The sequence below is a fragment of the Emydura macquarii genome, unplaced genomic scaffold (assembly GCF_026122565.2).
Source record: "Emydura macquarii macquarii isolate MOO-44397 ecotype Brisbane River unplaced genomic scaffold, CSIRO-AGI_Emac_v2 contig_2897, whole genome shotgun sequence".
Classification (NCBI taxonomy): Eukaryota; Metazoa; Chordata; order Testudines; family Chelidae; genus Emydura; species Emydura macquarii.
Window position 1 is genome coordinate 36,996,469 of NW_027133034.1, and position 24,268 is coordinate 37,020,736.

Here is a 24,268-nt window from a genome sequence, read left to right on the forward strand (position 1 = left end):
TAAAGCACTGCCCCTCTCCCCTAACATCCACAAATTTGGGGCTGTCTTAAGAGTTTTTTTAATCTCATTTTACCTCAATACTGAAGCCACAAACAGAGAGAAATATTCCTGAAACCAAGACAGTTTCTCAGCAGATCAGTTCTGCTTTTCTCCCTGATATCAGAACTCTAACCAAACAGGAGCCTGAAAACTAGACACACTAGAACTCCTGTGGGGTTTTTTTTTTTTTTTTTTGGTTTGTTTTTTAAAGGTTTTTTTTGTCTTTAGTTTTTAAAAAGCTGCCAATTTTATTATTCTAATGTGGAGTCTAACAAATTCTGAAGACTGTTGAGGTAAAACCACTTTTTTAAAATCACTGCTAAAAGGGGACAGATATACATCAGTTTACTCGTGTTTTGCCAGTACATAGCCTGATCCTGCGAGGTTGTGGACATCCTAAACTAGAACTGGGCAAAATTTTTGCACTAACCAATTTTTGGTAAAAATGGCAGGCTTGGCAACACTGAAATTATTAGCATTTCAACAAATTGTATCTATTTTGCCAAATTGTTTCGATCAAAACGACCCACCTCCAAAATACAAAAAAAAATTGAAGTATTTAATTCTGAAATTGTCTAAATGAAGAGTTCGGATTTTTTCCTATTCAAAATGACTTTTCATTTTGAAATTTCCTTTAATTTTATTTAAATACTAAAAAAATTGACGTTTTTCTTTTTCTCAGAACTGCCAATGAACTGAAACATTAGCTCTTTGCCACCTTCCACCTTAAATTCCTACTGACTCCATTGTGAGTTCATGCACTCACTCATTTGCAGGAAGCAACCCCAAAGATGGTTACAGGCTCGATTTCAAATATCATACTGTGCTGTCATGTACAGCGAATAAAGATGTAAAAAGGAAAGAATGTTCTAACAGTGTAATTAAACAACTTATAATTAATGAGTTTAAATACCTAATGTCTTTAAACCAGTCTTGGAAATTCACTATTTTACTAAAAACCAAAGAGCCATCTTTTTTATGAAGTACTAAATCCGTAGCAGAAGTGAGAGCTAAGCAGTCACTATTCTTTTTCAATGTCTGGTTCACCTGCCCTTACCCACTACTGAAGTGTTATGTGCCAAATGGAATTTCTGTTTACACAGAATTTAGCTGAGATTTGGGATTATTTTTCTAACTCTTAGGACTTAGATTTTCAAAACTCCCTTTGGAATTTGGATATCCAATTCCCATTACATTTAATTTACTCAGTTCTGAAAAATATTCATTTAAAACATAAGGTACGGTGTGAGTTTCATTTATATTAATTTCCAATGGGTTGGATTGTCAGAACAGCTAAATTCTCATTTTATATAAGGTTTTTCATTAAAATAAAAATCTGAGCTGTTTAGATGCTCGCCAGGTGCTATTGGCAAACCTAAAGTAAAGCTTCAAGAATTCTGTGTAAATAAATGCATTCACATGACTAGGCATGTCTTTTTCCCTCAAAATATGTTTGGAAAGTTATTCTGGCCAAATTCATCCCTGATGTATTTCCAGAGGAATTACACCAGGGATGGATTTGGCCCATTGCTTTGGGAGTTATGTTGAGTATTTTGAACAAACATACCAAATTTTTGTCTAATAAAATGTATTTTTTGTCTGTAGTGTTCTGCTGTGTGAGGGATTCTAGCCTAATGTTGTATATGTATGAAGCAACTCCCACTATCCTGAGAGATGTGTGACAGAAGAATCAGACCCCTGTTGTTCTTTTGGTTTACACATGTATGTTAGTCGTTAAGTGAATTAAACTTGCAGGATGGAATTTATTTGAAAAATTTATTTTAAAATTGGGTGCTAATATTGAACCTGATAATCTATTTCTCCTCTTAACATTGGCTATATCTTCACATATGTCATTTAACCAGGTCAGTGGTACCTAGAAAAAGAGAGGCTGCCACCATGTGCAAAGAATCTTTATTGCCTCTAGAACTGTAGTGATACGGTTCTGCAAAATAGCAGTCTCACAGAAGGTGATTTTAAACAAAAGTTTTTTAAAAAACTGAAACCCATAAATTAATGTTCCCATAAGTGTTTACACAGCTCAGCTGATACAGAAAAAGGACGCTCATGTTCAGTTACCTCTTTAATATTACCACATTTACTAAATTGCATGTCTTGCATTTTTGCTCGAAAAAGGAACTAAATGAAGATGCTGAAATTTGTTTAGATAGGAAGAGCCTGTAATTGTAGTCAGACTATTTAGGAAGGGTATTGATATCAGGTTTTTGAAGTTTTCTGTTTTCATGCAATTTATAATTGCTTATAAAGTTTATATCAGGTTAATTAATTTCTCCCCCTCTCCGCCTTTTAAAAAGACAACATACTTGTTTGCCACACTGAAGGCAGGTCTTGCATACATTTATCCAAATGGGACTAATCACCTGCATAAAAAGTAACGTGCGTAAGTGTTTGCAGCATTAGGTCCTGTGGTCCCAAGTCAATGGGAATTGTGGATGTATAAGGACTACAGGATTGCCCCTTAATGCTAATGCTTAAAGACGTTGCAAAGAAAAGTCTGCGGTTTACATTGAAACCTACAGAATGTTAGCAGTTCAACAGAGGATTTCATGGGTTATTTGTTTTAATTTCTTTCTCTATTATAGCTGTGCCTTGGGGAATCTGTTGGTCCTGTTCAGTGAATTCAGTAGTTCTGTGAAGAGTGTGCAATCTGTTACTGGATGGGGCTCATTAATACATGAAAAACAATACTTTAGTGTTTTGATCTAAACATTCTAAATCAGATTTTGAATGTCTTTAAACACCTGCATTTATAATTTAAAGGGCCAAATTCCGATCCCACTGAAGTTAGTGGAAGTTTTGTCATTCATTTATGTGGACCTAATATTTGTCCTAAACTAATATTAAATATCAGCTTAGTTTTGGGAGGGAATTCCAACCACCCTCGGGTGCCCCCCACAAAAACTGTAAATATGATGTCTGGATTTTCAAAAATCCATCCAAAAATCCAAATGTCTTCTCCACAACAAAAATATTTTTCATGAATATAGTACCTTCATTCTAAAGGATCGCTATATGCCTCACAAACGTCTTACTAAAGTGTCACTGAGGCTATGTCTATGATGGTATGCAAACACAATTATCTGCATGTACACTGACTCTGTTGCTCTACAAAACTAGCGCCACCATTTCAGGGGAGGTATCCAGAGTTCTGTGCCTCGCAGGAGACATGCTAGGAGCTGCTTTGCTGTGTGTTGTTGGTACTGCCCCCCGCCTTCCCACATTTGTTGATGGTGGTTCTTGCAGCATTAGGGCATCTCCTGTTCCCCGTACCATGCCAAGACAAGAACCAATTTATCAGTGTCTCTTCCTGCTGAAGAACCTGATTCTCCCATGCCCCGAGGAACTCCAACTATCCTGGTTCCTCCTGTCCACGCCAATAAGCAGCTCCTTCAGGGTCCTTATCTGTCTGATGTGCTGTACCTGCCCCATCCCCACCCCAGTAGAACGATTTCTCTCTCAGGAACCAAAAGCCCAACCAATTCAAAGATGAGGATACCATTATTTTTTCCCCTTTTGATGTAGCCAAGAAATCCCCCCATATTACATGACTTAGCTGTGGGAGGCCACAATATTGGTATTTTTCAGCATTCCTGGAATGCAACTGTTAGCTTGTCCTTTGATCTCAGACAACTTTAACAGCCCGTGAGGAAGGAGCAGAGGCTAATAATGGTAAGATAAATGTACTGTTTTTTTTAAAAAATTAATTTGTACTTTCTTGAGGGGAAGGGGGAGGGTGCAGGGGGAAGATGGCAGTTCCTTCCAGGGGCTATGTTATCACTTTGCAATTTCTTCTTTTAAGGTTAATCAACATTTGGGGAACAGAGCTGTTTTCAGGATACCACAATGGAAAAGAGAGGTGGCTTTCCAGCTCTGGAGAGGTGATCCAGCTATCTATGCCAGAGATGTTTCTGCTGATGGTTACCCCTCCACATATTGCTGAATGAAGCGGTCAGTTATGAAAATTGCACTGCTGTTGAACCTCAAGACCCAGCTGGAGCTTCTGCTACACCAGAAGATTGCTGAAATATGCTCACAGTACTGGAATGCAGTTTGACTGGAAATTGACTATATTCTCAGCCAGCATATGGAGTTTCCATGGCACAGGAGAAGTTAACCATGAGCACTACCCACTCCACAGCCCTCCTCTGCTTCACTAGAAAATCCTGTTCCTGTGGCCACCTAACAATGGTGAAAAGGACAGGAAAGAAAGAGACACCCCAATTTTAGTTTGTTCCCTCAAGTTTCAGATCAACACCACAACTCCCTCACCACTCCATAGCAAAGGGACACTGTTCAATATTTATCCAATTGCCACACTGGTTCCTTCTCCCACCCTTGTTTCCCCTGGCTTGTACAGTATGACTTGGTGTGTTTGTAGAGGGCTGGTAAGAAATGGGTGGGGGGAAGAAGCACTGCAACTGTAATCTTCCAAGGAACAAAGACAGCTGCTACTAACTTTAGACAACCAACTATACATTTTCTACAACTGTCCCTTCCCCAACTAGCCCCTTCCTTTCCTTGATCTGTGTGGACTCCAGGCTTTTTCTGCCTGTGCACTGGCAGAGAAATGCACAGACACGGGCATAATAATTATCAAACAACCTATTTTATAGCTTCTGGTAAATGCTTAATAGTAGTTCCTGGGAAATCAATACAATCATTGATTTGATTTATAGCCCTGTCTTGCTTGGGACCATATAAGGGTTGAAGCAGAGCAGGGTTTGGCCTTAAAATCAGGAATGTAGTATCAGAACAAGAGAAGATGTTGGTGCTGGTCCACTGTAAATTTACCTGCCTCAAGTTATGGTTCCTGCCATCGCTTGGGATCCTCCTCTGGTTCATACGTGGGGGGAGTTCCTCAGCTGACTCCTCCAGAAGTACACTTTCGTATGCTCCTCATCTTCTAGGGCTTCCTCTGTGCTCCCTGCTGCCTCCTCTTACTGGGCCTCATCAGCATCCCGTCGTACAATGAGGCCAGGAGGGTTAAGGGGGGGGTGATGATGAGCCACTTCAGGCTCTGTATGGGGATCCCTTGACAGCACCCAGTCCAGCTCATCATAAAAGAGGGCATGTATGATGATCCCTCCAGAATGACTATTGGAGTCTTTTGCCCTCTTGTAGAGGAGCCTCCAGTGGGTGATGTGTTGCGGTGCTGGGCTGGAGCCTGTTCATTTGCCTGCCTGCTCCAGCCTGGATAAAATGTCCAGGTAAAGGTGGATATTCCTACCACTCTGTATGAAGTTGTGGAGGCTTGTGTACTCTGGCCACCCATTGATCAGAACATAGTAGACCAGGTGTCTGCTCTGTGAGCAGGTTCCATGTTCATCTGTATTGATCTGTGAAAAGAGTAGTAGAAAGGTATTCTGATGTGGTCAGTGGGCAGCTCACTACTGCCCATGAAAACAGGGTGGACAGGAACCTTTATAGATTGGGTGAGGGTCAGGCAAAAAAGGGGAGCAATGCATTGTGGGAGTGGGGGTGGAGAACTATTGAAACTCATTATCTGGTACACCTCCGATGCCCTGTCCATACTGTAAACTGGCACGGGTATGAGGCTGTGCCACAGCCAAAGATATGTATTTATCTACACCCCTTAGACATGCTAGCTTACTCACCTTTAGACACATGCATCTGGTGTTCAGATGGACGCATGGACAGTCACTAGCGTAGATGTACCCTGAAATTCAGGGTGACAGGCAACAGCTAGGTAGTCATCTGTTACAGAGCACACTTAACTGTGAACCCTTTAGCTACTATTACCATTGTTTTGTTATTTACACCTAAAGGTTTTTAGGTGCTTTACAGAACAAATTCCAAGGCATGATCTCTGCCCTGAAGAACTCCATGTTCAGTAGGAGAATGAAGAAATGGGTTGACTCACTATTTCATACCACTGGACCATACATTATGTTGCCAATGAAACTAAGATCCTATTATGATAAATGAACTAAACCTTAAACCTGCTTGAAATTAGAGTTGCCTTGTGCTCACAACTATGGTTTTGAATGGAGTGTATAGTTTTTAGGTAAATAATAGTGCCATCTTGTGGCTAGATAAAATACTGCAAAGAGTACAGATAAAATAGTCTTAATTTTATTAAGTATGAAGTTTCACAAAATGCATGTATTAAATATCTTCGTGGATATGAGCACAAACTTTTTACAGTATATAAAAATATAAATAACAGAAAATTTGGAAAAGTTCTGCATTCGGTGTTAGCTGTCTTTTCTAACATCTTTAGTAATTGTGGTGATATTGGAGGTATTGCATTTATTTTGAAGTGAACTTTGATGAAATGGAATTAAACAAAAGTTGCCTTGTTGCAGACAATTAACTGATAGAGAATCAGCAAACTTGTAGTCAGTTCAGCACCTTTTATAAAAGTTGGTTAAAAAAATGAATGGCATCTTGGGGTTGTTTACCCAATTTTAAGGTTTCCAAGATTTTTACAAAATTGTAAAATTAAATTTTATATTAAAAAATATACAGGAAAAGAGATGTGGTCTTTCTGCACCTTGATGCTTTGTCAGGATACCATCAACTTGGAACAGCACAATTGCAACTAAACGGAACTGCAGGTCATACACTAAACTGTATATATGATATGAAAGCCTTCGAAAAGTGGTATTCCTATTGCTTTTTGGTGTAGGCATGGAAATGCTGCTTGGACCATGTATATGGTATAGAGTACAACTGTGAAAGAAATGACAAAAGAGGTAGTGTCCAAAATGATTTAGTTACAGCTAATGGATCGGAGTCTCTTTTAGGATATGTCTGCACTGCGGAGTGAAGTCTATTTAAATTAAATCAACCTTCACCCGCCGAGTTGCAGAAGTCAAAGGAGCGTGATCACACCACACTCATTGCATCTGGGAATTGTGTCCCCACCATCCACGCTTACGTGGGCAGTCAAAGCAGTGCACTGTGGGTAATGCAACTACCTGCAGAGGTGTTTGGGAAAGTTTTCATCCTTCCATGATGCAATGTCCTCCCTCCCCCCACTCCTTTCTTGTCCCAGTCCAAAAAAACAGACGATTCTTTCCACGCCATTTTTTCAAACCCTTCACTCTTTGCCTCACACATGCCATTGCCTGAGAGGAATGGCGCCTGCTCAGCTCTGCACTATTATTGTGAGCATCACAAACACCTCCCGTGACTTGTTCTGCAGTATTTTCGGGGCCGAGACAGAAGCCACAGCACTGAAAATTGTGATGTTACTGAGGCCGCCTTGCTACAAGCCATAGAACGAAACCATTCCTGTTTGCTGCAGGCTGTCATGCACTGTCTGCAGTCGATGGAACGCCACTTCTGATCCCTGGAAACAAGCAGTGACTGGTGGGATTGCATCGTTATGAAGGCGTGGGATGATGAGCAGTGGTTGCAGAACTTTTGTATGCAAAAAGCCATTTTTTTTGGAACTTTGCAGAGAACTGGCCCTAGCCCTGAAATGCATGAAGACTTGCTTGAGACCTGCTCTGACAGTGAAGAAGAGAGTGGCCATCACTCTATGGAAGCTAGCAAGGCCAGACTCCTACCAGTCATCTGGGAATCAATTTGGAGTCGGTAAATCCACCATGGGAGCAGCTGTGATACAAGTGTGCGGGGCCATTAATAGACTTCTACTAAGAAGGGTAGTGACTTTGGGAAACCTGGAAGATATACTGGAAGGCTTTTCCGCAATGGGGTTCCCTAACTGAGGGGGGCGATAGATGCAATAGATGGCATGCACATCCCTATTTTAGCACCGGACCACCTTGCCACAGCGTACGTAAATCGAAAGGGATATTTCTCAGTGTTGCAGGCCCTTGTGGATCACAGGGGACACCTTACCGACATCAATGTGGGGTGGTCTGGAAAGGTGAATGACGCACGCATCTTTAGGAACTCAGGTCTGTTCAGAAAGATGCAGCCGGGCACTTTCTTCCCTGACCGAAAAATAAATATTGGCGATGTTGAAATGCCAATAGTGACCCTGCCTACCCCTTGCTCCCTGGCTAATGAAGCCCTACACAAGGCACCTGGACAGTGAGAAGGAGCATTTCAATAATAAGCTCAGCAAATGCAGAATAGTGGTGGAATGTGCATTTGGACATTTTAAAGGCATTCTGGTGCAGTTTGCTCACTAGGTTAGACCTCAGTGAAAGAAATATCCCAATAGTTACCTCTGTCTGCTGTATGCCTCATAATGTCTGTGAGACCAAGGGGGAGAAGTTCCCATTGGGTGGGGTTGTGGAAGCAGATAAACTGGCTGCAAATTTTGAGCAGCCAGATGTCAATGCACTGCTGAGAGCCAGCCGTGGAGCGCTGTGCCTCAGGAAAGCATTGAAAAACTGCTTTTGCAAAGAGACACAACAGTAATGTGTGTCACTTACTTATCTGTGCTGTGCTTTCACTTCGTATCCTCTACCCACCGCTTCCCAATACAGTTCCCACTCCCACTCTTACCCTCCTTTTATTCCCTTCAAAAAATAAACAAACAGTAATGAATTGTAAAGCAGTACTATTTTATTGGTGGTCCTTCACAGAGGGGGGGAAAGGAAGATAATTTAACATTCCATATGCATTGGCTGAGGGGGGATACAGAGCCCAGTTTGGCTATGCACACAGGAAAGAATCACACATTCCTACTCCTTAAAGGGGCCGTCACCTCCTTCTGCTCCCCTCAACCGGCGATGAGTGGAGCTCGTACCGCACCCTGCTGTCCTCCTCCTGGACTGCTTGGGGATGGATGCTAGGAACGTGTTAGTTCAGAGTTTTGCAGGGGCTGCAGAGGGAGTCTCTCCTGCCGCTGAACTCCAGAAGCTCAAGCAGATGCCTCAACATGTCTGACTGATCACGCATTATACGCAGCATCTCCTCTTGTGTTGAATGCTCATACTCCTGTGCTGCCTTCCTGTTGTCCATGTTCATGTTCAGTTTGCCTGATAATGAAATCCTCCACTCTCTCACCTCTGTGTCAGCAGCTGCAGAAGTGTTCATAATCTCATTGCACATGTCATCCTGGGTTTTTTTTCCACCTTATCTGCGACAGGTGCTGTGCAGGAGAATGAGACAGTGTGTTAGAGGCCACGTTGTCCACTGTAAGGGAAGCCAAGTACACATCATTAACTCGTCCCATGGACAAAAAGCAATGTTACAATGTAAAAATAACTCCCCTGAACATTCCCAAGGGAAGGCTAGAACTGCATACTGACTATTGCAGGGTTCTAGCCAGGGTAAGTAAAGGACAAGTGCACCCCTTTTAGGGAAATCCCCGGTGCCCATGCTGCACAAGTCCATGATTCCCAGAGCAGCATGGATGTTGCACTCCCATTGTCCTCCCTAAATCATGCTTTCAAGAGGCTGTTGAAAAGGTGTGGGATTCGAAGGGATTAACCGTCTCTGATGGGGAGGGGGAAAATGGGCACCCGTTTATGGATGCCTGAGGCCCATGGCAACAATGTCCTGCTTAGGGACTTGTGATGTACTGAACCAAGAAACCATCCCCGGCTGCGGAATAACACACACACCAGAAGACTTTCTTGGGCGGGTAATGTAAATGTGCGCCCTAGGTAACCATGAGTGATATCAGTCTGCTGAGGGGCACACAGTCGGAAAGGGAGGATTTGCGGCAAGCATCTGACTATAGGCCCACCAGCGCACACACCACTTTTTTCCACTGGTACAAGATTTTGGACTGGGGATATAACCAAAGAAATGCAATTTGCAGTACATACTCACCAGATGTGCCTTCCCCGGCATCCCGGTCAGTCACGGTTTCCTGCATCCAGCTGGGCTGCTCCTGTGTAGAAAACAGCTCCTGGCTTTCAGGGAAAAGAGATACCCCACTCTCCTGCACCCTGTTATCCTCATTCTTCTTGTCCACGGACTCATCCTCATTCATCCTGGCCTTGGATTCCCCCAAGGTATCTACGCTGTGCGGTGTTATAATGGTTGGGTCTCCATTGAGAATCACATGCAGCTCCTCGTAAAAGCGGCATGTTTTTGGTGATGAACCAGAATGACACTTAACTTCCCTAGTTTTCTGATATGCCCGCCGCAGCTCTTTGATTTTAACACGGCACTGCTGTGCGTCTCTGTTGTGCCCCTTCTCCAACACGCTGCAAGATATCTTCTCATAGACATCCACATTTCTTTTGCTGGCTTGGAGCTGAGCCGGAGCAGACTCTTCACCCCACAGACGGATGAGACCAAGACCCTCAGGACAACTCCAGGCTGGAGTGTGTTTGGGGCTTGCAGTCGCTATGATCAGTTGTGCTGGTAAGCTCTCTCCATGCTGACATATCAGGAAATGGGAATTCAAAATTTCCCGGGGCTTGAGGGGAGGAGCTGTTTCCTGTTTACTTGGCCAGGGTGCAGCAGAGTGTGAATGTCCAGAGCGGTCACAACAGAGCATTATGGGATACCTCCTGGAGGCCAATGACATTGATTTACATTGCACTCTGCCTACACTGATGCTCATTTGACCCATACAATTCGACTTCAGTGCTACGCCACTTTTACTGCAATTTAGATCGGCGGAACTAACATGCCAGTGGAGATGCATACTTTATGTGGTCGACAGAAGCACATTCCGTTGACCTACATTATCAGTGTAGCCCAGGCCTTAGATGGGCTCCCAAATGACTACAGGACAGGGGTGAGTTTGGACACTAAAACGGTGGGTGTTCAGAGTGTGGTGGAGAATGTGCTTATTCATGGTAGTGGAAGAAAAACTTTCCAAATGTAAGGTAAAATCCTGGACACAATGAAATCAATTGGACTTTTGCTGTTGACTTGAATGGAGCCAGGATTTCATTCTGAATATTTTCCCAGCGTCCTAATAACATAGCTTTTATGCAGCCCAAAGTAACAATCATGATACTTACGCAATTAGTGTCTGACACTTTTTCCTCTTCCTAGAAAATTTTATTGGGTATTTTAATGTAAAAAATTATTATAGCCTATCATATATATAGATATATACAGATATAGTAAGATTAAAAAACAAGGCATGCCATGTAAAACAATATTCCATTTTAATTTCATATTTAGTAATATGACAAGGTTGGGGTGAAATCCTGGCCTGACTGAAGTCAATGGTAAAACTCCCATTGGTTTCAGTAGCATTATGATTTCAACCCAGGACTTTGATTTTTGGATTTTGGATAGTAATCAACATAAGCAACCAATCTAGGATGCGGTATGCTGAATTGATTACAAAAAGACAATACTTGTGTTAAATAATATATACCATGAAAAATAAAATCCAAAAGTAACAAAACAGTTACTTTTCTTCTCTATCAACTCTTTTCTTCTATCCAAAGTTTATATTGTCAGTGAAATTATATCTAGTTCACGTTAGGGTGATTAAAATTTCCAGTGTACAAAGAAGATACGTAATTAAATTGCATTAATGTGTCTCTCTCTAACAGGGACCAGTGATCCATACGTCAAATTCAAAATTGGAAGAAAAGAAGTGTTTAGAAGTAAAACAATACACAAGAACCTCAATCCTGTGTGGGAGGAAAAAGCTTGCATTCTTATTGATCACCCTAGGGAACCACTGTATATAAAGGTGAGTCATTCATTTATTTTACTAAATAAAGTTTTACTAAACAGTTCTAGATACTGTAGTTTATCTCTGGAAAAAAAAAATCTAATTCTACGTTTCATAAAGGGCACAGTCAGCCAGTTTTCATCCTCTAGAGTATTTTTTAGCAAAACTGTGGTAATGACATTTTCATTTTTTATAAAATCAACTAAATCCATTTTTAAAATTTAATACATCTTTTTCATGTGCTCAGTTCAGATGATCGTACACTAGTGCATGCAAGGCAGAAAATGAAACTGATTAAAAACAAAAGATGTCTGTCTGTCCTATCCAAGCTGAGTGAAATGCAAAATTAAGAAATAAACACCAATAACAAATTATAAGAAAAAAGTAAATTAGGCTTAAAAAATTCTTCAATTTTAACATATTATTGTTATTAATAAAGAAACGGGGGAAATAAATGAGGTTTTTACATAGACGATGGCTTTTTATTTGTATTTATGGAAATACCAGTACAAATAGGATAATTTTTATATTAAACACATTTCTGGCATATTAGAAAACTGTTCTTTTGCTGAGGGGACTTTGACTAAAAGACCTCCTGAGGTCCCTTCCAACCTTAATCTTCTATGATTCTATGAAGGGTATTTTGAGCCTGATCCTGCAACTTGTCCTCAGCTCCCATTGTTTTTGATATTCATAAATGAATAAAGTGTGTTTGTTACATATCTTTTGCATTGCTTTCTATTGTGGTCCTCGGGTGTGAGCATACTCAGCACCATGCAGGACTGCAGTACCTTGCACAATTGAATAACTATAAAGAGAGCAGTTATTCAAAATCAAAAATTTCTCTTAATCCAAAATTGAAGGGAAACTGGGATCCAAGTACCAGATTTGTAGTTGTATTGAGGTAGTATCTAGGAGATGAACCAGGACCCCATTGTGCTAGGTTCAATACCAGTACAGAACAAAAAGTCCCTGCCCAAGAGAGCTTACAATGTCTTCCTATTAATAGGATCCTTGGGTTTCTGTAACGTCTTGAATAAAAATTCAAACACAAATTCCATCCATCTTTGAATAGAAGAACAATCATATACAAAACCTACAGTATTGTACCTGCACCAGCACAAACCTAGATCAGTAATAAAGATCTCATAAAGATTTAATTCCAAACTACTATTTAAGTAATATTTTAGACTGCTATAATTGTTTTGAAACAATATAATGTTTAATCTCATCATTTTAAATTGAGGCGAGTGTACCTTACTTGTTTTGTTCCCCACTGAAAGAGTTTGAGATGGATAATGGTGGAAAATAACTGAAACACTTGAGACAAGGACCACTCAAACCCTCTTTGAATTTGGCTTTCCACTAACAGATTCCTTCAATAATGTGACGTGTTCTGCTATGATAAAGGAGTGCATCAGTATCAGATGCTGTTGAAATTAATTGTAATTCTTCATTGACGCTACACTGCCACTCTTGTTTAGAGACTTGAATGATCAGGATTACAGGGTGAAAGAGAGGGAAACAATATAAGTAAGAAACATTTATATAAACTACCGTTTGTCTTTGCCAGTTGTGTGTCAAGAATAATTGCCCCCCTCCCCCCCCCCCATATCAAATTTATCACAAAGGCTCAAAGGAACAGTAAACAGCATTTTGATCATTCAAGGAAGGCTGTATTGCTTAGTAGAATGGCGTGTTTGTACTCTGGAGAAATTTGCTGAATTTTCAAGCACTATAGCTCATAGAACATGATTAAATTATACTAAGCCAGCTACAAAAGTTGATTTTAAAACAAATTTTTATCTTGATATGCAAGATAAGAACTTCAGTTATTCAACTTCAAGATTTAAGATGTGTATAAAAGTCAGAGTGGAAGAATGGAGTTGAATGTAGATAAGCACCCAAGAAATGCATTTCTCCCTGATTTTTCTTAAACTAATCCTTTTCCTGTATCTTCACTAGGAGAGTAAATAAACCTCTTTTCTTTGTATTTTATCCAGTGTATGTTGTTGGGGAGGGGAACACTGATGTTCTTGGTGTTTACATAAGTATGGTTGATTGCTTTTTCATATTTAATTAATTGTGAGATTTAATTTGAATTTTTCTAAGAATACCATTCTTGCTATCTGGATAATGATTTGTTAGTGAATCAGACAGAGATCATGCAGTTTGTTACATGTCCTTTACATTGCTCCATACTATCTGATATAATGTTAATGTGGTACTTTCAAAGTCTGATTTATGCCACCTTCATATTGGAGTTAACGTGAGTATAGGTGACATCACTGGGCCCTTAATTTTCTAGGTTTTTGTTTGTGTAACTTGAAAAAAGGAAAGAAAACACAATTGTTAAATTTATTTCCTCTACAAGGTCCCTTCCCATGACTTTTCATATGGGAGGGGAATAATCTATCCCCACGCCATTGGCACTAATCTGTACAATGGCCACAGATTCTGCTCCAGGTTTCTATAAGAGGTTTGTCTAGATGCTTCGTGAGATCTGCCACCTTCTCCTGGTAGGCAAGTCAACTCACAGCTAACTCATACTCATTTATTAATACTTCCAGTGATAAAATCCTCTTATGTAAATCTCCTAATTGTTTAATTTAAATTATAAATTCCTTTTTAAAGAAAATTCTGTAATACGCTCTGCAAAATTATCCTGCTATAGGTACATATCAGTAATAATACTGCCACCACAGTCCATTTATTTCTGACGACTGTATCTCAGCCTGGAGACTATGCTCAGCCTGTGCTTTATAGAATTACTCAGTGCAACTATTTAAGTATAATTCATAACCTGGAAGCTGAATCTGTGATTTTTTTTCTCTCTCGTATATCTGTTTTTCCTCTTCAGTCTCAATGGATTTGTTATATAATTACTTGTTCTGTCAATAGAAGGTTGATATTGTTCAGCTATGAGTCCAGATATAATAGTTCCTTGGTTATTTGCATAAATGAGCACACTGAACTTTGAACTTTAAATGAGCAGCTTCAAATTTTAATTTATTTGCCTCAGATTACCCCAGGGTTCATGCCTACTTTCAATAGGATGAAAATCCACCCTGAGAAATGGACACTCAAGTAACATTTATTGATTAAGGAAGTTTAAAAAAAAATCTAATACTGGAAATACTTTCTTCTCTTGTACATCTTAGGTCTTTGATTATGACTTTGGACTTCAGGATGACTTTATTGGCTCAGCTTTTTTGGATCTCACCTCACTAGAATTAAACAGGTATGATGCAGGTGTGAAAGTCCATGGAGTCATATACGCATTGTCCTCAAGACGTCAACTAATCTCATACTTGTGGCATTGCAAATAAGGTTGAAAATTCTATGCTTAAAAATAATAACTCTATTTCAGATAGCAGGGTAAAGAACATGTAGCCTTGGAGCATTGCTGTAGTATAAATGTTAATAATACTGTGTTGTCATAGTACATAATGCTTGCTGCAGTACCTACAGTGGATTAGGCTGCAGCCATTTTATTTCTGTCTCCATGTTTTTTTGTTTTGTTTTTTTGTTAAACTTCTTTTTCTTCTATTTTAATTGAAATAAATGTTATAATTCAGATTGAATTATTTCATTATGTACAAGCTACTTAAAAAGCACGAAGCGTCAATGTCAGGATCCCGACAAGGCCAGTCGGGACCAAAAGTTTGGGCAAAGTCAAACCTGAGGCTAGAATAGCTGAGGAATTCATAGTGAAGTTCTAGGCCAGGTTTAATGTCAAGGATCAGAGTCTGAGTCAGGTTTCAAGGTTGGAGTCAGGAGGGGAGGTCCCAATGAAGCTGAGGGCGAAGCCAGGAGTTCAAGAGCAGGAATGGTTGTGGCAGCTATGGGAGATGTGCACTTCTTGGAATGGCCCTTGGGTTTATACACAGTAGGGAGCTAATGAAAAGTCATGACGCTGCTGCCTTGCAGATCTCTTGAGGCAGGACTTCCCATGGTCTGTGTCCAAAGCAGGTCATGGGTAATGGAGGACAAGCTGGTTATAGCTAATGTTGGGTAGCAGTGTGGAGATGTCACTGTCTGCAGCTCTGCAGACCCAGGTTTAAGACCTGCTGGCTCTTACAGTAATATATTTAGAGGTCTATCCTTAAAAATAGAAGTAAATTAAACTCATTAAGTAATTTTTTAAGTCGCTTCATATAAAATGTGGATTCTGTTGAACCTGATGCTTCAGAAACTTCATTAAATGTTTGTCTTTTGGTCTGCTAGACCAACAGATATCACCTTGAGTCTGAAGGATCCTCATTACCCTGACCATGATCTGGGAACTATATTATTATCAGTTCTATTGGCTCCCAAAGAAGAACAGAAGGAAGTGGTAAGTTTTTTTTTTTTTTTTTTTTTTTTAAGTTTCAACAAGTACATGTTAACCTGTTCTGACTTACAGTATATAGTTAATGATCAGATGATTAGGTCTTCCATGGTGAGATGAGACTACAACATTGAAATGCATTTGTGTTCCCCATTCCTATAAGTAAACACTATTGATCAGTGTTTATGTTGCATTTGAGCACAAAAGGCCTACTTCAGGTCAGATCCTCTTATGAAAATAGTAAGGGATCTGGGTGGAACATAAATGTGTACAATAGTCTCAAACAAAATTAATTCCAGGTGACTATTCGTAGTTAATATGGAAGTGCACTGAAGAACCATTTTCTTGATAGAGAATTTTGGACCTAGTGCTGCAGTGTCCAACATTTCATACATAATCCAGTGTTGGAATGAGGAGGGAAACTTGCAATAAGTAGAATTTCTACTGCTTGGCATTTAATTGCAGAAACAGTGGATGATATTTTTCAACCTTTTAATAAGGCGCCATAAATTAAATGACCCTTTTTACTGTACTTTCCTGTAATTTACTCATCCATCATGCCATGAAAAAGACATGGGCGTGGCATAAAGATGATGGTCAAAGATAAGGGTTCAAAGATTGGGAGAAACAGAAAAATAAATGTATTAAAAAAATTAAACAAGTGTTCTTTTATAAAATGGGCTTTTATTTTGTCAAGCTTTTATCAGGTAAATATTCAAGCAAGAATCTGTGAAACTTGAACATATTATACCTGATTCAGAGCTTCAGAAACTAGTTCTATCTTGTTTGCAGTTAAAATTTATGAAGAGACAATTTGTTATGGTTACAGTACTGAACAGGGATGCAACTGTAGATTTTCAATGTGACCTAAAGTAAAGAATTAACATGTGTATTGTGTCAAATTTTATTCCTGAGCATATTTGCTTATATTTATTTATGCTGACTGCAAAGCTATCACTTTTCATTCAAACGATGACCTTCCATGGAATCCAGGGAAGATCTAGCAGTAACTTCAAAATGGGCACATGACAACATAATGTCAACATTTCCCAATGTTTTAGTTTCACCCATTAGATGCAGAAAACTTGTTTTCCTACAGGATTTGCCGATTTTAGATTTGAGTGAACCCCTTTATTATTGCCGATGTCATTAAACTTGATATATTGTGTAAAATTTCTGAAAATGTATGTCCTGTTGACTTTCAGTGGAACTTGGGTGTCTAAGTCACTTAAGTGATTTTGAAAATGTTATCCTTTGATTTTTCCATGTGCGCTGATAATGTAAAATCAACATTTAGCTTGGATCCTTTCTCCTGTTGACTTTTGAGTTGCAAACGCTGATGCCAGTTTACATCAGAAATTTAACTGACTACAGGTTGAACAGTGCCTGTAGAATAACATGGATTCTCTTTCCTTTAACACACATTTTTGGTCCCAGAGAAGCAGAAAACTGTGGTAATCTTGTGAAGGACTCCTTTATTCAAATTTATGGGAAACCTTAGTCCAACCTCCTAGAATTTCATAAAGGAAGTGGAAAGAATCCCTTCTGGAAAGCATCATCAGCCCCTTGACAAGTTATATAGTAAAATGAGTTTTAAGGCCCACTATATGATCATGTTTCATAGTAAATACTCCCCACTGCCTTTCCATTCTCCCTCTCAATTGGCCACATAAGAACATACCCAGAGATTCATGGCATTTGGGTTGACATGTTTGTCTTTTATTGCTGTGAATTAATAATAGAAGATTTTGTGGGAAATAAACTTCAAGAAATATTTAGTACTCACTTCTGCACACACAATTGAAATACACCTTTTAATCTGCATATGTTCAACAGGGAGTGTAAAATCCTTCTGCCACAGCCAACTATCAAACATAAGAAGTCTTACTACCAGAAGTAAGCATCAAAGGTCAAGTACTTCCATACTAAGTGATTTAAAAATAGATAGGAGGACAGAAAAAAACTTTGTCTCCATGGTCTTTGACAGCTTGTATTTTACCCTGTTCAGTACAGGACTGTAGTATATACTACATAGGAGTTATATGACAATCCAATAAGACTATGTACTAAAACACGAGGAAGGCTGTGGAGGACTGCAGCATTGCTCCTCTTCTTTTTTTCTGCCAGCTATAATTAAACCACTTAATATGCCAGTACATGACTGTGTATGCCTCGTATTTGGAGTACTGTAGAATTAGAGTTTTGAAAAAAATTCTTTCACCATTAATCCCCCTCCTGGCATTCTGTAAGTGTTCCTTGGGGAAAAAAAAATCTTGTGCATATTCAACAAATGGAAGTGCATTTAAACAATGGTTTTATCCATTTTGCTCAGCACAATATCTTCCAAATTCGCATCATAAGTATTTCTGATCATAAATTGTAAAACACATGAGATTAAATTTTGTCATTAAGCAGGTATTACGGAGCTAACTGGCAACAACCCTGTTGCTCAAAGTGACTAACTTGTAAAATTGCCATTAAAATACTTAATTATGACTTAGCAGTCAGAAGAATATATTTGTGAGGAAAACCTCTAATGTTAACAGTAGCATTCCACAGATTTTTTTAACACAATACTCAAACACAGACATATATATTGTGCTATTCACTGTTCAGAAAGAATATCCACCCATTACACAGTGAAATCTAAATATACTGAAAATTACCTCATTACAACAGCATGGTTTTTTTATTGCTGCCCCTCAACAAGATCTTTACCTAAAGGGATAGATACTGAATGTGAGAAGGTATAGGATGTATAGGTTGGCTGGATAGCAGCCTCTTGTCATCATCCATTCAATCTGCAATAGCATCAGGAAGAAATGCTGTTATGGTTAGATCTACAACTCTATTTACTTTCTTTATATTAAACTAATAACTGGAGGGAGCCACATCCTTTTATAAACTAATAGACTTTAAGGTTGGAAGGGACTAATGTGATCATCTAGCCTGACCTTCTTGCACAATGGAGGCCATAGAACCTCACCCATCCACTCCTATAACAGACCCCAACCTATGACTGAGATATTGAAATCCTCAGATCATGGTTTAAAGACTTCAAGGTACAGAGAATCCACCAGCAAGTGACCCCATGCTACAGAGAAAGGCGAAGCCCCCCTCAGGCCTCTGCCAATCTGCCCTGGGGGAAAATTCCTTCCCGACCCCAAATATGGTGATCAGCTAAACCCTGAGCATTTGGGAAAGACTCACCAGCCAGACACCAAAGACAGAATTCTCTGTAGTAACTCAGAAGCCATCCTTACCTAACATCCCATCACAGGCCATTGGGCATATTTACTGCTAGTAGTCAAAGATCAGTTAATTGCCAAATTCGGCTGTCCCATTATACAATCCCCTCCATAAACTTATCAAGCTCAGTCTTGAAGTCGGCTAGGTTCCCCCCCCCCCCCCCCCCCCCCCCCCCCCCCCCCCCACTGCTCCCTTTGGAAGGCTATTCCAGAACATTTATCCTATTTGTGAAATGTTGAAATGTTTTGGTCCTGTGTTGAAGGAAAAGATGTTCCTCTTGGAGGTTTGGAGTTTGTCCTTCAGATGGTGAAAATACTTCTAGGCATAATGTATATTCTTATCTGTGCTAAAAATGATTGATACCTAATATGGAACGTTGAAAACATCAAATAATATTGACCTAAGTATAGTAGGTGTTTGGGTTTAGGTGTTTGTAGCTTAGAGATACCTAAAAGAGAGGTGAGCTACACCAGTCTTGCACATACTCGCTCTCTTCTCCAGTGCTATTGAGTACTCTCTCTGGTTTATCTGCCTGAAAGAAGCTCTAATGGAATGCAATGTCCAAAATACTGACTGGTGAAATGATCTTCTTTCAAATTTGTAGCTGATGTTTCAAGTTTCTTCACATAAAAACATGTCACTTTCAAAAATCCAGAAAATCTGTGAAAGCATATTAGGTACTGGGAAAAGTGAGAAGGTATAAATTGTGTAAAGTTATGCTAAATATTCTAAGTTTCCTATATTTCTTCTAGGAGAAAGAAGACCTTAGATTAAAGGAGATTCAGTACAGTATTCACAAAAGCACATTCACAATGCATTATGTTGTTGTATTGGCTTGGGAAATACACAAATAATTCTTACAATTGGGTTTTTGAAAAATGAGTCGAAACAGGTAACAGAAAATAAAATCACAAACCAGTGTTGTGCTCAGATAGCCTTAGTCCATTGTAAGCTACTGCTGAAATCTAAGGTAATAACAAAATTTCTTTTAATACTGGAACGCTTATAATTTACATTTACATTTTAGGACCAGATACATACTTGGATCTATGAATAGAACACCAATCCACTTACATAGGATTCTAGTACAGTAGATAGTATAAATATGACTGCATGGTCTTCAAACTTTGAAGATACTGTTAATAAAAACTGACATACAAAAAATTGAAAAATGAATTTATTTTACAAAGCTATAGAAAATATGAACTAGTTCAGCCTATTGGTATTAAAATATCATGAGTAAAAATTGTAGTTCTATAGTTTTTTAGAAAATTTTAATTATAAAAACAAGTTTTTCTTGAGTTGCTTCCCAGAAATGGATCCTAAATTCATGTTTTTGCAGTAGCACTAGTTCCAAGAATTCTAAATCAGAAAGTCTTGTGTACTTGCTGTGTGGTGCTAACATTGTCTGTCATTTACATGAATAAAACAGTCTGAATAATTTGTCATTGTGTAGACTGCCAGTTTGGATAATCAATGCAAGCAAAAGAAGAGTTGAAATATATAAAATATGAGAGGTATTAGAAAAAATGCCATTTCTAATTACAAAAAATTAAGTAACTCCCTATGAATGATGAAATATTTTACATTAATTCCTACATTTAAAAAATCTAGTTAGAAAAAATTAGGCCTAAAATTGGCTTTAAAATTGAGTCATGTATCAATAAAGCTTGTTTAGTTTAACTCACTGCATTTTTTTTATACATATTTGTTTTGTGAAGTGTTATGTAAAGCATGGCATATGCAATATTTACAACTGCATGCACACTGACATAAAACGCATATTGGTGTCCCTCTTGTACATCTACGTCCTGCATCGTGGTCACTTGTGCTGTTGTGCAGGCATGAGATTTTTCTAGCTCTTTCTCTAGCAGAGTTCAATGCACTGATTTCATCATTTGAGAATTTAAAAAGAAACCATGAATTCATTTGAGCTGCATGTTCCCTTATTTTCTAGAACTATAAACTGCTTGGCTAACATTAGAAGATTAAGAATAAAATTAAAAATCCTCAAACATATGTTACCAGGATGTTACTGTTTAATACAAATAAAATTGTTGGTGTTGATTTGTTTAAGTGATTTATCCCAAATGATAAAGCATAATCCTAGTTTGTTTCATTTTAGAAAAAATATACCCGTTGTTAAAATGCTGTTGATTTTGTTTGTTCCCTTGAATTCTATTATGTTTTGCTTCTGTAACATTTATGTATCTGCCTAAAGGTTATTAATATCACAGAAAAAAAGAGAATGAAAGAGTGCAATGGATTCAGGTCATGGAATGTTTTCAAATGATACCATTTCCGGCAGCTCATCTATCATAGTCTTGTGCTATGCATTTCTTTTATTGTCTTCTAAGGAAAGTTGATCGGATTGTTATTGCTACAACTTTAAACTTGTTCTGCAGCAGCCTGTGTTAATATTGATAAGCTCAAACGTACAATTGTGTTTCTGTAGCTAGAATATAAAATAAAGTTCTCGGAGATGAAATAGTATTAGATTTCTATCTGATTTAGACTTGGGGCCCGATTCTCCTTCTCATTTAGGTCCTTGATCCAAAGCACACTGAAGTCAATGGGAGGTAGTATGGTACAGTGAATAGGACTCAGGAAATCTGAGTTCTAGTCCTGGCTCTGCTACTGACTCAGAATGTAATCTTAGTCAAGTTACTTAACCTCTCTATGCCTCAGTTTTCCTATCTGTAAAAATAAGGGTAATGATACCTACCCAACTTTGTAAAGCACTTTGACATCTATGGATGAGAATTGCTTGTTAAGATTTGCATAATATTTATTGAGGATTGAATTTGGCCCTTTAGATTTCAACTATTGTTTGCAGCTTAAATAAGTACACATGAGTTAACCATTTTTCTTCCATTTTCCAATTAAACAAGCTTTTATTTTTGGTATGGAAAAGTCCCTTATCATTTATTTTAAAATTACCAATAACATACATTTCATATTTTAAATTTATTTTCAGACTGCCTGAAAAAAAGTGACTAAAATTAAGCATAATGCACAGTTTGGTTGTTTTGCAAGAAACAAAGAGAGTTTAAGTGGAACGTGATGCCATTTTATTTGATCATACTAAATGAAAACTTACACTGCTAAAATAACCTTTTTATAAATACAAGGTATGCAACTTAATTGCTCTGTGGCTCAAGTAAAGTGCTTAGTGTGGCATTTGGAGCTCAGCTAAATTGTCCCCCTCCATCCTGATCAGTAGGCTCTGTCCATTCAGTGACTAAAAATTTGTGTCCATGCTAGTTCTGCCCTCAGAAATGACGGAGTATGATCTCTAGGAATGCTAAATTTTGACAAATTTTTCTGGTAACCTGATGTGGGCCTCTTTGTTTAAAAATGAGTCAGAACAAATATTATAATTGTGTAAGATGAATGGCAGAAAGTGTAGTGTGCCAGTAATAAAAGGTTATTAGAGACCTTCAGTTCTCTAGCAGATATCGTGACTAGACACTTGACACCTTATACAGTGTATTGCTTCTCGGTGCTGTGGATAAAATTTAACAATGATAAGATAAAGGCAGAAAGTAGTCAGTACTTCATAGCACAGCAATTGAATTTTGAGAATGCTCTAATTTTTTATCAGTGGAAAATAAAATCCAGAAAAATTTCATTGGCCAAAGTCTCAGGAGTAGCCAAGGAGTGCTTGGTACACATCTGGAGGTAGGCAGAGAACAACTTCTTTAAGCAGTCTTTGTGTTCACCTGATTCTAGGATTAGCCGGCACCAGCTTGGACCCTGGAGCTAGGAAGATCAATCTGAAGGCAGCTCTATCTTGTGTCATCTGCCATTGGCAGCCTTAGTTCAGCCAAACATGTGGGAGCTCCAGCCACACACCTTTTCTCTGATTACATCCCCAGCATGAGTAGCTAATAGGGGAGTGGTAATAAAGGTTTTGTGATGGCTGAACGCTACACAAGGACTATTGTATGCGTGGGATATCCACCTATGGCTGTATCTGCTGTGCAAAGGAGCTAGAGTACTCTAAAGTATTGGAACATGTGTTCCTAAAATTCAAAGCTGATCAGTGATCAGTCAAAAATTGCATTGGTTTTAAAGTTGATTTTTTTTCATTGCTTATCCACTTCCTTGCTCTTCTTTATTTTCAACATCTTCACATTCATTACCCTAATTTCTTCAAAAATATTAGGAGAAACACATCCGCCTGAAGAGTGGTGCTTTGAGTTGCTTTGATTTCAGTCTTTGCAGTTGTCGCTGGAAAATGTGTGTTGTCACTACAGTAGCTGCAGTTCAATGTGGACTGTCCCTTTAGGAGACAGTTGGCCTCCTATTTCTATGTGTGTCAGAGTAAAAGGTAATGAAAATGCTTTATTTCATTTACAGACAATGCTAATGAGGAAGAGTTGGAAAAGATCGAGTAAGGTAATTCTTAGCATGTGGTCTTTTAGCATTTTTTTTTTTTTTTTTTTTTTTTAAGAAGAACCATTATATTTCATACTAAATATCTTTTAGCATTGCAAACTATGGCACAGGATTTATTCTCTATGAAATTATATTTTTATATAATTTGAGATAACCGAGTAAGCCTTTTCAGTAATAATAAAAAGTTGTAAAACGCTTGAGTTGTTTAAACTTGTCTCAAATTCATCCAAACACTTTATTTATCTAACTGGCAATGTTACGCTGGTAACCTATCATGTATGGTAGTTTTTCTTTTGGACACAATAGAACCTAAAAAATGTAATTTAATGCGCAAAGCTCAAAAGTATATGAGGGTCTCTGTGTCCCAATTATCACTTTAACTATTTTTTGTATTTGATTTTAGTTCACTGAAATTATGCTTGTAAATGTTTCTATCCTGATAATTCTAAGATATTTAAGCCCTCTAACCACAGTCAAGTTTTCCAACAATGTGCCTCAATCTTTATTTTTAGGGACCATGTTAGGGAGCAGTGCTGAATAGGCCTATCTCCAAGCCAGTTTAGATGTTGGCCTTTCTGTTAACACTACCTATGATAGTGTCAGAAGTTGTGATTGTGTATGTATTGGATGTATCTGGCTACTAGGATTTTGACTAAAATCATCAACACCAAACCAAGCATATTTTCTGT

The 24,268-nt window shown here is 38.5% G+C and overlaps 1 protein-coding gene across 4 annotated transcripts in view; it reads left to right on the forward strand.

The window, feature by feature from the left end:
* Window positions 1-24,268, forward strand: part of MCTP1 (multiple C2 and transmembrane domain containing 1) — a 413,595-nt gene that overhangs the window by 191,925 nt on the left and 197,402 nt on the right. For all 4 annotated transcript variants that reach the window (XM_067568438.1, XM_067568440.1, XM_067568437.1 and 1 more), the window contains 4 exons: window positions 11,475-11,617; window positions 14,761-14,840; window positions 15,827-15,935; window positions 23,541-23,579. In XM_067568438.1, coding sequence (XP_067424539.1) covers window positions 11,475-11,617; window positions 14,761-14,840; window positions 15,827-15,935; window positions 23,541-23,579 — 371 coding nt within the window. The remainder of the gene's footprint in view (window positions 1-11,474; window positions 11,618-14,760; window positions 14,841-15,826; window positions 15,936-23,540; window positions 23,580-24,268) is intronic.